This window comes from Ovis canadensis, chromosome 22 (assembly GCF_042477335.2).
Source record: "Ovis canadensis isolate MfBH-ARS-UI-01 breed Bighorn chromosome 22, ARS-UI_OviCan_v2, whole genome shotgun sequence".
In the NCBI taxonomy this organism is placed as follows: domain Eukaryota; kingdom Metazoa; phylum Chordata; class Mammalia; order Artiodactyla; family Bovidae; genus Ovis; species Ovis canadensis.
The window spans coordinates 34298257-34312383 of record NC_091266.1 but is presented as its reverse complement, the minus strand read 5'-3'; the positions used below and the strand labels follow the sequence as shown (position 1 = coordinate 34312383).

General features: G+C 44.1%; 2 protein-coding genes and 1 long non-coding RNA gene across 16 annotated transcripts in view; 1 reads left to right on the top strand and 2 right to left on the bottom strand.

Annotated features, from left to right (window-relative positions):
* Positions 1-14126, top strand: part of MORN4 (MORN repeat containing 4) — a 25128-nt gene extending 11002 nt beyond the window's left edge. Inside the window, exons 1-7 of one of the 13 annotated variants that reach the window (XM_069568258.1) lie at positions 754-875; positions 3897-4028; positions 8796-8834; positions 9067-9159; positions 11973-12087; positions 12494-12603; positions 12829-14126. In XM_069568258.1, coding sequence (XP_069424359.1) covers positions 9093-9159; positions 11973-12087; positions 12494-12603; positions 12829-12977 — 441 coding nt within the window. In that variant the 5' untranslated portion in view covers positions 754-875; positions 3897-4028; positions 8796-8834; positions 9067-9092 and the 3' untranslated portion in view covers positions 12978-14126. Of the gene's footprint in view, positions 1-749; positions 876-1429; positions 1597-1686; positions 2045-3896; positions 4029-8795; positions 8835-9066; positions 9160-11972; positions 12088-12493; positions 12604-12828 lie in introns of those variants that run through there. The other 12 variants (XM_069568254.1, XM_069568257.1, XM_069568260.1 and 9 more) reach the window with 12 other exon arrangements.
* Positions 8657-10153, bottom strand: LOC138427992 (uncharacterized). The gene is made up of 2 exons (XR_011252241.1): positions 10063-10153; positions 8657-9207 (listed from the first exon to the last, which is right to left on the bottom strand). It is a non-coding gene; the product is annotated as an uncharacterized lncRNA (long non-coding RNA).
* Positions 11030-14127, bottom strand: part of HOGA1 (4-hydroxy-2-oxoglutarate aldolase 1) — a 27290-nt gene continuing 24192 nt past the window's right edge. Inside the window, exons 8-9 of one of the 2 annotated variants that reach the window (XR_011252239.1) lie at positions 11775-12142; positions 11030-11218 (exon numbers count right to left, since the gene is read on the bottom strand). The gene's annotated coding sequence lies outside the window, so the exon portion shown is untranslated. The remainder of the gene's footprint in view (positions 11219-11774; positions 12143-14127) is intronic. The other variant, XR_011252240.1, reaches the window with a different exon arrangement.

Sequence of the window (14127 nt, the reverse complement as noted above, 5' to 3'; positions counted from 1 at the left end):
CCCTCTGGGTTGATACAGAGCCCCTGTTTGAGTTTCCTGAGACATGCAGCAAATTCCCATTGGCTATCTATTTCACATATAGTGGACACAGGAGGTGGGGGAGGAAAGGGCAGGACAAATCAAGAGAGCAGCACTGACACATACACACCAGCATGTACAAAGCAGACCAGTTCAGTCACGTAGTCGTGTCCAACTCTTTGCGACGCCATGGACTGCAGCAAAACAGATGGCCAGCAGTTAACTGCTGTATTGCACTGGATGCTCAGTCCGGCACCCCACAACTGTCAGAGCTTCTGAGTGTGTTCCTCTGCTTTCACTCTCTCTCTGATCATCTTTGGTGTCACTGACAGATTAATTTTCTTAAAACACTGGTTTGACTGTGTCACCACTATGATCAAGAAACCATATTTTTTTTACTGTGGTTAAAATATATGTAATATTTATCATTTTAACTGTTCACAAGTGTCTAATTCAGTGACAGTAAATACATTCACAATGTTGTGTAACTATCACCACTATCATTTAAATCTACAGTTTACTGAACACTTGCAGTGTCAGACTCCTACAAGGTCAGACACAGTACAGAGAATTTTATATTGTATTTTCGTACAAGTTCTGGGGAGACTTTATCATTATTACTATTACCATCCTATTCTACAGATTAGGAAATCCAAATTCAGAGGAGAAATCTACTTACTCTGTTCACGTGCTTGCCCTCTCTTAATAATTAAATAGTCTTGGATTTTTGTACTTGCACGAATCTTTTCTTCTCCACATGGAGTCAGTAAATCCTATGAGAGCCGTGATCATGTCTATTCTAACCTGGCAGAACCTAGCATCATGCAGCTTTCACATTGTCCAGTAAATAAATATGGGTAAGTCGGTTGGTGTGCATGATATTTGGGAGGATTTGTTCCAATCTTGACACTATATTTTAAATATAAATGGTATGAGTAATGACAACGACAACACAAATCCATACAGTGAATGTAAAATTGCCCTGATATCACAATGCGGACGGATACTTATGAAACTGCAGTTGTCCTGTCTTGCTCTTTACAATTTACAAAGTCGCAATCTCAAAAGTCAGTTTGGGGTTCCTGTCCTTTAGCTCCTCATGGGTGCCTTTGACAACTGCGGAGATCTGAGCAGGATAGGAGACGCTGGTGTAGGTGGTCATTGCTACTTCTGACTCAGGTTTGGTTTGGTTTGGTTTGGTTTGGCTAGTTAGCTAGGCTACCCCTGGTAGGTGAGTTCTGAGTTCTCCCGGCGGCTGAGACGTGACTATAGTTCAGCCCCACCCCTCTTTCGGGTATTGAGCGCAGGGAGCCTGAGACACTGCCCCGCACAAAGATGGTGCAGAGCCCGGGACTGGCCCAATGGGGAGTGGCGTTGCTACCGGTTGCCTAGGTAACAGCCAATGGACTGCGGGAATTGTTCCCAGTGTGGCTACCCAGGATGGCGGCGTCAAGTGGGGCAGGCACTGGAGGTAGCCGCGGAGAGGCAGGTGGCAAGGACGAGCTGGGCGGAACGGAGGTCCGGGCCGGTGCAGCCCGGCGTCGGGGTGAGACGATCATCCTTGAAGCCCCGGCCCAGGTTGACTGGCAGCACGGGTGGGAGGGGGCCGGGAGAGTGTGATCGGGCAAAAGGGACTGGGGAGCCCAGCCCGAAATGACAGGGGCTGAGGAGCGCGGCTCCATCGGCGGGGAGGTGGGGGGGTGGCACCCGCGGGAGTCCCAAAACCCAGGCTTCCATCTCTGCTGCGGGGTCTGAGGCCCGAGGGGAACCCATGGCGCCCGGAATGGTGAGAGGGGTGGGTGGGGGCTTTGTGAAGAGCGGATGGCAGACCTGTGTGAGCGGAAGACCCCGCCCGCGTGGAAGAGCTGACCCCGGGTGGAGGGAAGGAGCTGTGCTGAAAGGCTAGGACCGGTGGGAGAAGAAATGCGGAGGTCGACGAGAAGAGTTGCCTTCTTGCGGTCTAGGGCTTTGTTTGCTCAGGGTTCGCCAGTCACACTTTGGTGGAGCGGCGTCCCGCATACACTCAGTGAGTCTTGGGAAAGGGGATGCTTAAATTAGCTGATGGTGGCATTCCTACGTCTAGCATCTCCAAACTGCTTAGGTACCAGCGGAAGTCACTCGACTATATTAGAACCCAGCCCAGGCATTTTACTTTCTCATGGACTAGAATAGTATCCTGGCAGTCCCCATCGCCCCAAGGCCTCTGGTTTTTTGTTTTGATCTTCTTTCTGGCGTCAGGATTTTCTTTCCACTTTCTCCAATCTTAACTGTCTCACAGTCTTCCTAAATAAGACCTTTATCTAATAGTGATACATTTGTTTATTTTTCCTGTGGAAGGAAGAATTGTTAAAGTGAAAGAGATTTACAGACTTAAAAGAGAAAATTATTTTAAGTTCACTTAAAATACTTTAAAAAGAACATTTGACTTTTTGTTCTAGGTCTCTTACAAGCCTGATCTTTGTTCATCAAAGCCTTCATTTTCTTCTTTTTGGAATTCTAAAAGCCTAAGAACTGCTTTCCTTACAGCTCAAAGAACTTTGACAAGACTGTCATACCCTGGGGAGGGTGGCTTTAGGGGAACCATGTGATGCTTATTAATATATGTGGATAGTTCAAGTGGATGCCTCAAAAAATATTCTTAAACTGAAAATCTGCTTTCTTTTAGTTTTTTTTTCAATCCTCTGGATTTGGATATATGTTAATTACTGTGGATCCATAAATATTTTTGATCAGTTTGATTTCTGAAATTTTATAAAAAGACGAAATGGAAACAAAAGTTTTCATCCCTGTCTTCTAGTTCTATTTGGAAATGTTTGGGGCAGGAGAAAATAAAGATAGTGAGGATATAGTGTATTGTGTAGACTAACAGTGTGTTGGTTTATGGGGTAAAAATAGTCATTTTCTTTTAGGTAAATGTTTGGTTTGATCCTTTGCAACCTATCTATCAAGAGAGAAAGGGTGGGCATCTGTTAAGAAGGATGACTTATCTTGACTTTCTGGCTAGATTCCACATATGTATCTGAAGCCTAAACTCCTAGGCCATCTGTTCTCTTTAAAAATATTTTTTGAATAGCTGATACAAATACTGATTTGCATCCTTTATTAAAGTATTGGGTTTTATTTTTAGTCTATATTAGCACTGGCTATACTTCATTAAACTAGATTTGTCTCAATAACTATGATTACTGATAAAGTTCCTTTTTGGGTCAGTAGCTCTACAGCTATTAATTAGCATGGCTAATTACAGAAGTCATAAATGAAAACCCTGACACTCAGGCAGTGACAATATCAATTATTTGGACACATGTAGAAGTTTCTATTCGAGTGTGTTCAACCATGGCCTGAGAGGAATGGAGTGTACATCTGGTTCCTTTAATTAGCACTTCTGATTGTGTTCTTGGGAACTGACATCATTTTGACAAGCAACTATTGAAGTTTGCTCTATCACCCTAAAACAAAAAGGAATGAGAATTTGTAGTACCTGCAGACATACTACATTAAAAACAAATGGAAAAGGACAGTGGCAGGGTTAGGTTGAGAGATGATGTTTCAGTTACAATTGCTGTATAACAAATTACCCCAAAATTAGCTGCTTAAAACCTGCCATATGATGCTCACAGATCCTGTGAGTCAGGAATTCGGAGAGGGCATCATAGCAATGACCTCACTCTGTTCCATGATACCTCAGCTGAGATGCAGGTTCAATAGCTGGGAGCTGGAATCATTCTGAAAGCTCCTTTACTCACTCCTGGTGCCTAGGCTAGGGTGGTTCAGAGATGAGGACTGCTGACTGAAAGCACCAGCGCATGTGACCTATGTAGCCCAGCCTCTGAGCATGGTAGCCTCAGGATAATCAAACTACTCCTGTGATGTCTCAGGTCTCAGAGCTCAAGTGTACCAGTGAGCAAGATGGACACTGCATCACCTTTTATGATCTAACCTCAGAACACATCATCACTTCCATCACCTTCTATTGGTTGAAGCAATCACAAGCCTGGCCAGATTCATAGGTGAGTTAGACACAAGTTTTTGATGGGACAGTGGCAAGGTCAAATTGTAAAAGAACGTGTAAGACAGGAAATATGGTCGCAAATATCTTCGGAAAATGCAGTCCATTCTATTTGGTAATGAGAAGCTAATCTTTCATTTCTTTGGCTTCTTTGAAATGTTTAGGATATATTGCCCCAAAGCTAACAACATACTGAAAGAGTGGCTAGGTTTACAATTGGAAGGGCTGGCTAGTACTTGGTCCCTAGATAATCCTCAAGTTTTAGAAAAGAATTATTCCCTTTCAGGTTCCTTCTACTGGTGGGATGCCACTATTTGGAAATTTCATACAAGAAAAAGTAAACATGCAAGAGACTGAGCTGCTGTGTCCTCAGTCTGATTCCTCAACGTGCACTCCTTCCAAAACTTTGAAGACAAATTAGCTGCTTCTTAACATTTAAAGGGAATGTCCTTAACATCATCTTCCTGTGGAAATAATGATTTTGTGTTTATGTATCAGAACAGTTGTTTAGTTTCAATATTTAGTAGAAGATGTAACCATTCATATTCTGATTTGTTTTGAAGGAATGAAATAGTACCATACCATTTATACCATAGCTGACACTTTTCGTTCTCAGATGTAATTATTTCTGGGAAGAGCCAATGGTAGCCTCTAGCTGTCAGCATGTCTGTCTGTACTGGAAAGAGTTTTCCTCTTTAGTTTTGATGGCAAACTGCCTCTCTTCCTCTCATTAATATTGTATTTGCCATGGAGTCATGTTGACCTCTACCCCAGGCATACTCTGGTGCTGGGTTGATTATAAGAAGCTTGTGAGCCTGAAATTAGATGCTGACCTTGTGGAACGTTGATGCGACAGAGATGGTATACCAGATGCCAGCATCACCTCACTGAGAAATAGACCCTAGAGGTATTGAGGGCATTAAGACAAGAAAATGATCCTTGTCTTGGGATGTCTTCTACTATTTAAGGGACCCTGGATATGGAGCTCCTGAGTAACTGGAAAATTGAGAAAAATCCCTGGTGAATCTATGGGATGACTCTGCAGTGAAGTGAAAGTCACTCAGTCATGTCCAGCTCTTTGCTACCCCGTGGACTATGGCCCACCAGGCGCCTCTGTCCATGGGATTCTCCAGGCAAGAATACTGGAGTGGATTGCTATGCCCTCCTCCAGGGGATCTTCCCAACCCAGGGATCAAACCCGGGTCTCCTGCATCACAGGCAGATTTTTTATGGTCTGAGCTACCTAGGAACCCTCTAAACATCACCTAAAGAATTTCCACAAAGCTGGCCTTCATTATAGAGGTAGAAATTAATATCCCTATGTATTTGGGTGAGAGCACAGGGCTTCTGCTCTGTTCAGGCCAGGCTGTCTTCACATCAGATCACTTACGAGCTTTTAACATCTGTATCAAAACCATTATGACATAGGCCAAAATTAGAATATCCCATAAGGCACTGATAAAGAATAGATGAGTGGCTTTAATTTACTCTTCTTCTACTCAGTACTTACCTCATTAGTCAAAATTGTTGATTTTTTTTTCCAAAATGTTATTTGAATTTGTAAGGAAACCCAAAAGATTCTGAATAGCCAAAGTAATCTTAAGAAAGACAACAAAGCTGAAACTATCATGCTTCCTGATTTCAAACTGTACTACAAAGCTAGAGTGATCAAAATAGTACGTACAGGCACAAAAACAGGCACACAGATATAGAATAGAGAGCAGAGAAATGAACCCACACGTATATGGCAACTAGTCTACCACAAAAGAGGCAAGAATATACAATGGAGAAAAGATAGCCTCTTCAGTAAATTGTGTTGGGAATACTGGGCAGCTACCTGCAAAGGAATCAAATTGGACTACTCTCACACCATGTACGAATGAACAAACCCTCAAGATGGAGTGAAGACTTAAATTTAAGTTGTGACACCACAAAACTCCTAGAAGAAAAGATAGGCAGCATGGTCTTTGACATCAGTCTTAGCAATAATTTTTGGATATGTTTCCTCAGGCAAGAGAAACAAAAGCAAAAAGTAACAAATGGGACTTAAACTAAAAAGCTTTTGCACAGTGAAGGAACCCTATCAACAAAATGAAAAGGCCACCTACTAAATAGGAGAAGATATTTGCAAACAATGTATTTGATGAAAAAATACAAAATATACAAAGAACTCATAAATCTCAGTATCAAAAAAGCAAACAACCTGATTAAAAATGAGCAGAGAGCCTAAATAGATATTTTTCCAAAAAAGATGTACAGGTGGCCAACATCACTAACCATCAGGGAAAATGCAAATCAAAACCACAATGAGAAGACTTGCCTGGTGGCCCAGTGGTGAAGAATCTGCCTGCCAGTGCTGGGGACATGGGTTTGATCCCTGGTCCAGGAGGAGTCCACATGTTGAGGGGCATCTAAGCCCATGGGCCACAACTCCTGAAGCCCACACACTCTAGAGCCTGTGCTCTGCAACAAGAGAAGCCACTGCCATGAGCAGTCTGTGCACCACAACCAGAGAATAGCCCCAGCTAGCTGCAGCCAGAGAAAGCCTGTGCACAGCAATTAAGACCCAGTACTGCCATAAATAAACAAATAATTAAAAAAAAATATTTTTGAAAACCCACAGTGAGCTATTACTTCACACCTGTTAGAATGACTGTTATCAAAAAGACAACAAATTATAGGTGTTGGCAAGGATGTGAGAAAAGGGAAACCTTGGGTACTATTGATGGGAGTGTAAATTGGTACAGCCACTATGGAAAAAACAGTATGGTAGTTCCTCAAAAAATTAAAAACAGAGTTACCATATGATCCAGTACTACCACTCCTGGGTATTTATCTGAAGAAAAAGAAAACACTAATTAGAAAAGATATGCACCCCTATGTTCATTGCAACATTGTTTACAATAGCCAAAATATGGACACAATCTAAGTGCCCATCAATAGATGAATGGGTAAAGAAGATGTACATGTTAATGTATATGTATATATCTGGTAGAATACTACTCAGCCATAATAAAGAATGAAATCTTGCCATTTGTGACGATATGGATGGACCTAGAGGGCATTATGCTAAAATGAAATACGTCAGATAAAAACAAATGCCATGTGATTTCACTTATACATGGTATTTACAAAACAAAAATAGATGCATGAACATAACAAACCAGAAACAGTTACAGAGAACAAGCAAGATAGTTGCCAGAGGAGAGGGCATAAGAAGAGAACGAGAAAGAAAGAGAAATAGGGATTGTATGTTAAAAAACATGTCAAATCATTCTGTTTATCTCTGTTTATATTTAATTATGTTTTGAGTATCTTATGTTTTGAGTATCTTCTTATAGAATATCCTTGAAGATAAACATTCTTTTACCACTCATATGAAGCTATACCTAGCCAGTCTCCAAATGTTATCGGTTGTTTCCATTTATCCTGTGCCATATCTAATGATCATTCCTGCTCCCATTACCCTGGGCTTTCCTTGTGGCTCAACTGGGAAAGAATCCTCCTGCAATGCGGGAGACCTGGGTTTGATACCTGGGTTGGAAAGAACCTCTGGAGAAGAGAACAGCTACCCACTCCAGTATTCTGGCCTGGAGAATTCCATGGACTGTATAGTCTATAAGGTCACAAAGAGTCAGACACGACTGAGCGACTTTCACTTTCACTTTACCCTATTATCTCCCTAGTTCAGGCCTTAGGAGCTCAAACCTGGGTGTATCAGTTAGCTTTTGCTGGATGTGTTATTACACACCATCCTCAAATTATAGTGGATAAAACAACAACCATTCCTTTAGTCTGTGATTCTGTGGGTGTGTAATTCAGGGCTGAGCTCAGGAGAGCAGCTCTTCTGGTCCTGCCTGAGCTCACCCAGGCATCTGCAGTCTTCAAGTCAGATAACCCACCCAGATCCAATGGGCAGAGAAATAAATAACCTGCCTCTTAGTGGAGGATCTGCCATGTCATGTTGCAAAGGCATGGATGGAGGGAGAATATGTCAAGTGCATTTTTACAGTTGACTAAACGATCTTATAGCTTTTCTGGCTGTAGGCCTTTGCTGTTCCAACCCATCCTGCTTCCTTCTGCCACATTCATTTTCCTTAGACTCTGCTTTCTTAGTTTGTGTTGTAACCCCCAGAGGTTTCTTCTTTTCCCCTACCTTATCAGTCATCAACCCTTCTGCCTAGTTTCCAAAGGTCTCATTAAGCTGGCCTGACCCTAAAAGCAGAGACATGGTACGGGGGGAAAGAACTGGTGGCAGTCGGGGAGGCATGAGCACCATCATCGTCATTGCTCACTAAACTAGTTCTTAACCTCTTTGGGTTTCTGTTTTCTCCAAATGGTTCTTCCTCCAAAATGAGAGGGTTTGGATTCTTTTCAGATTTAAGATTCAGGCTGGGTGTACATAAATGAATTTACTTCCCATTACTCTGTAAATAAACCTTCAAGACCTGGCTTCTTATTTCCAGCTGCACATGTCACGTTTATGTTGCTCTTGGTGCTTTCATCCCTGTGTTTTTTCAGTCTGGAATTGCCCTTTGCATTCTTCACTGCTTGTTTTAAATCCTGCCCATCCCTTGTCTTTGTAATCTCTGCCATCCAGTTTGACATTTAATTATATTATCTCTCGTATTACTCAGTGTTTCAATTGTTACTTTTACCAACTAGACTACAAACTTGTCAAAGGACAAGACTATATTTTATGCATTGACTAAGCACATAGTAGGTATCAAGCAAATGCTTAAAGGTTAATCCTAAATTTCCATCCTAGGTCTTAGAAGATTAGAACTGGCTGAAACTTTTGAGACAAGTAAGAGGATAAGACTGTTTGGGCAGAGGTGGTGGTGGTGGTGGTGGTGGTGGTGGTGGTGGTGGTGGTGGTGGTGGTGGTGGTGGTTGGGGGTGGGGATTTTTGTTAAATGTACTCAAGGTAGTTCATGCTTACCAGGCTGGTAGCCTTTAGAAGGTATCTATAAAATTGCTCTCCAGGCCTTTCCTCCAGCCATCCTATGACACTGGCTCTCCTCTGTTGTTTCTTGCAGATTTCATCCTGTTGTGAGCTGTCACCATGACCCTGACAAAAGGTTCCTTCACTTACTCCAGTGGAGAGGAGTATCGTGGCGAGTGGAAGGAGGGTGAGAGAGGACCCATGGGGGACATCCAGTGATGAACCCTTCATTTGGCTGAAGGAGAAATACATGAGGACATATAAGCAAGCTTTATGAGACTTCATTTCTATATCCAGGATTTAATCCAAATATTGCCTTTCCTTTATTCAATTTTAGGATTATAAATAAAGGAATTGGAAAATGCTACTACTATGCCAACCTCCAAAAATAAGTTAAATGTTCCCACTTCTAAATTTTAAGTGTTTTAGCACTCGTTTATTTTTTATTTTTTGCCATGCCTCATGGCTTGCAGAATCTTAGTTCCCTGACCAGGAATGGAACCTGGGCCCTCAGCAGTGAAAGCGCTGGATCCTAAGCACTGGACGACCAGGAAACCACCCTCCCACCCCCAAGCACTCTTTTTCTCCTTTCACGGTATTATTTGGGAATTGTTTTTATAACTGCTAATGTACTCAGCAAAACAAAATGAATGATTTTTAGTGCCTGTAAATTAGAAAGTGTAAATTCATTGCAATGACTTGCTTCTAGGGAATCTTAAGAAGTTAAGGAGGAAATTAGGGCAGACACTTAAGAGAAGATGACATCCATGGCCTTGAGTTTCCTGTGACAGCTCATTACACTTGAAAGTATCTATTCACAGGCATGGCAGAATTCCTCAGAGCCTGGGACTGTACAGGAAGCAGGTTAATAATGTTCAGCTTGGAAACAGTCTGGCCACTTAAAAGTCTCATGGGTCCAATCCTAGCAAGCCAGGAACTGCCCTGAGGAGACTAGACTCTTTATAGTTGTGCCAACGAAGAGCAGTTCACACCATTTCCAGACACCTCACTTTTTTCCTGGTAGATCCCTACAGCTGATGAATTCTTGAGATTTGAGAGGAGAAATTGTGCATATGGGACGTGACCTTACCTCCATACATCCCAGCCTTTTCTCCTGCCTCCCAAACTGCTCTCGCCTTCAAGGTGACCTTTTCGAGGAGAGTCTTCCTGAGGCTCTGCCGGGCAGTCTCTATCCACCAAAAGAGCTGCCTGGTACCCTGAAAGGCATTGCTGCTTCTCTAGCATCTTACTCTGCTCTCTGGCCAGTCCAGTGGGTAAGCACAGCCCTGCTGATGGAGCAAAGCTCAACCAGTCTTGCCAGTCAGGTTGTTAGGTTTGCCGCGCAGCTTCATAGTCTCAGAGGGTACTTCAATTTTTTCTTAGACTGGCAAAGTAGTTAAGTGTCAAGGGCTCCCGAGTCAAGGTGCTGACTGCGTTTGCTGTCTAGCTCTGCCTCTTAGTTGGTCTGTGATCTTGAGTACCTTTTTTTAGCTTCCCCTTGCCTTGATTTCTGCATCTGTTAATGGGAACAATAGGGGTTTTCCCTGGCAGTCCAGTCGTAGAGACTCCGCACTTCCATTGCAGGGGATGTGGGTTTGGTCCCTGGTCAGGGAGCTAAGATCCCATATGCCGCATGTTGTGGCAAAAAAAAAAAAGTGGAAATAATATTGTTATTTGTTTTTAATAAATAGTATTTAAGTATTTATTTAAAAATTTATAAATAAAAATAAATAGTATTTAAGTATTAAGTATTAAATACTATTATATTAAATAATAGTATTTAAGAAATAGTATTGTGCCTACCTCCTAAGGTTGTTGTAATGATCAAATTAGATGATAAATACAAAGTGTTTGAAAGAGTCCCTGGCACATAGTGAAGGCTCTGTAAACATTAGCTATTGTGATTTTTATTAAAAAAATTTTTTTTTAGCTATTGTGATTTTTAAGTGCTCGCTTACCTTCATACTTAGATCTGCTCCAAATCTGATGGCTGTTGCTGGCCAAAATCTTGGCTGTCTCTGCCCACCCAATCCAAATTAAAAAATGTGGAGACAGAGTTTGGAGGAAATAGAAAGGTGGCTTTAATTCTCAGCAGGCAGAGAGGGAAACACAGTAGGCTCATGCCTCAAGAGCTGTGCCCCCTCTGCTTCGTGAGGAGTCTGTGGGCTTACAGAAGATGAGGGCTTGCAGTCAGGGGTCTGTGATGAGGAGCGAAGGTGTAAGAATCTTGTATTCTTCCTCTTGCACTGTTTCAAAAACAGTCATAGGCTGGCATCAGTATCCCAGTAATTGAGTCTGGCCGTCCTGTGGCCCTGCCCCTTCTTTCTGATATGTAAAAAGAGAAAAACTACAAGAGGTGGTTTGCAGAGAGAGTGCTATAAGGTAAGCACCAGATACAGGATGTAAGTAGCACAGAGTCAAGGGCTTCCCAGGTGGTGCTCATGATAAAGAACCTGCCTGCCAGTGCAGGAGACATGAGAGACGTGTGGGTTCAATCCTCTGGAGGAGGGCATGGCAACCCACTCCAGTGTTCTTGCCTGGAGAATCCCATGGACAGAGGAGCCTGGCGGGCTATGGTCCACAGGGTCACAAAGAGCTGGACGTGACTGAGGTGACTTAGCCCGCATGCATGCAGAGGATAATAGGTGCAAAATGTAGCTCATGCAGAGTTCGGGGGCAGAAAAGCAATTTCAGTTACAGACGACAGATTAGGAAAAGTTAAAGTAAAAACTGGGAGTGTTCAGGCCTGTTCACTGTTCTCTTTATCTTCTTTGATCTCAGGAAAGGGAAAGAAAAACTCACTGCTCTTTTTTCCTTTTCACTGCAACAATCCTTGGAGCCAAGTTATTACTCTGGGCAATGGTTCTCTGCCCTGCTAATGTCACTGTTTCTCTTCTTTCCTTTGTGGGTGGGGTGATGCAAGGCAAAGGATGTTAGACAGTGACAGAGGACCCTGAAGCTGCCCCATCCCAACCTGACACCCGTCTTCTCTTTGCTCAGGCCGCAGACATGGTTTTGGTCAACTGATGTTTGCAGATGGTGGCACCTACCTGGGCCATTTTGAGAATGGGCTCTTTAATGGCTTCGGGGTACTGACCTTCTCAGATGGCTCAAGGTGGGTACCTGGTCATTCTTTTCCCAACCTTAGACGAGGGAAGGGAAGCTCTGATCTAAAAATGATAGGGAGAAACACCTGGTCAAATCTGAGCTTGTCCCTGACTCTCTGAAAACAGGCAAGGAGTAGCATTCGTTCTTTTACTGGTTACTTTATAAATACTTCTAAACTTTGAGATGGCAAGGAGGTCAGTGACCTCTCAGCCCACCACTGTGCTCTTTGGTTGTTTCCTCGAGATTAGAGCCTCATATCATTTGGGCTCTCTGACTCCTCTCTGCTGGGTAAGATGGGGTGAGCGGGGTGGGGGGAGCTCTGGAAGAGTGGAATCAGCTTTGCTCCTTAGCGTTTGGTGTTGGTAGCTGCCTGATTCAGTTATCCTGAAGGCTGACATCTCGCATTTCCCCAGGTATGAGGGGGAGTTTGCCCAGGGCAAGTTCAACGGCGTCGGAGTCTTCATTCGACATGACAACATGACCTTTGAGGGAGAATTTAAAAACGGCAGAGTGGATGGTTTGGGTAAGTTGCCAACCAGCAGGACAGGTGACTAAGGCGAGTGTAAATGGGTGGCAGGACACCTTTGCAGCTTTAATCCTTCTGTGGACACCCAGCAATACAGAGTGCTGTGTTCCTGGACTAGCACCCAAGAGCTGCAAATTTTCTCTCCTCGGCTCCAACGTAGCAAGCTGGCCTCCGAGCCACAAATGCCACTGTCACACCCTTATTTTCTCTGTCCCCCCAAAGGCCTGCTGACTTTCCCTGATGGTTCTCATGGAATACCCCGCAATGAAGGTCTGTTCGAGAACAACAAGCTTTTGCGGCGTGAGAAGTGCTCGGCGGTGGTCCAGCGGGCCCAGAGCGCCTCCAAGTCAGCCCGGAGCCTCACTGCCTGACGGGGGCTGTGCCTGGCTGACAGCAACGCCCGCCACCCGCTCAGGGTGGACAGATGAACCCAACGTGAGAGGAGGCGAAAATGACCGTGGAGCAGAAGCCCCGGGAGGGGCCTGTCACCTGCCAGGCAGGGCTCTGGCCACTGCAGCAGCGGCCGCTCAGTGTGTCCTTCCCCTCTCTTACTCATTGGTACTTCTGTCCCTAACACCGGAGACCACCCGGGGCAGACTGGCTGCTGCCTTTCTCCTTCATTTTCTGCCAAGTGATGCAGAATCTCTTCCTTCTGCCTCTATTTAGTGCAGGTGATCCCAGCCCCAGATGAGGGCCAAGTGCTCAGTGCTCTGTGAGAAATGAGGAAAACAATAGGGGTGGGCTTGACAGTATAGCGGTCCCATGAAAGTCAAGGCCAGAGCTTTTCTGTATGTTGCCCTGCATTCCTGGTTGACATCACGGCCCCAGGCCTCCCACTTTGTCTGACCAGCCTGGTCCTGTGTCTGCTTGTTGCCCCTGTGAAGCGTTCAGTGAAGTGCTGTCTTCTTCTCCCTTGACCTTACAAGCTGTCTTCCTACCCTAAGTTCCAGCAGGTAATCTGTGCCCCTCTCTCCTTCCTTAGACATGGGAAAGGATCCTTTTAGTCAGAAAGAAATCGATGTAAACAGTCATCTTATAGCTTGTAAATATTACTTACTCCAAGTCAAGGGCAGACATCTCTGGGTCACATCAGGCCTTGTCATGGAGTGAACTGAATCCTCCAGGATAGCTTGGGCTGACACAGCTCCTCCTCAGTGGACCAGTAGGTCAGACCCACCTCAACCCCTTGGGGTTCAGGTAGAATTTGACCCATCTTGGGAAGGCAGTGAACTCAAAGAGCATTTGGTCACTGTAACTCTTCCACCATGAGCCTTGGCCATCAGGCCTAGGGATCAGATCTGGATTGATTGGACTCCTGCACAATTCATCACAGAGGCCTCCAGTTACCCTGGGATCCCCAAATGCCCCACCCCATCCCCAGCCCCTTATCCTCACACTGAATGTCTCCTCAACAGCAGATTGTGGTGGAAGTGATAGTTGTGTGCCTCTATTTATTCTCTGCGTTATAGTGTGGAAACAAATGCTTATGAGGAATAAACAAATCGCCAGAACTACCTATAC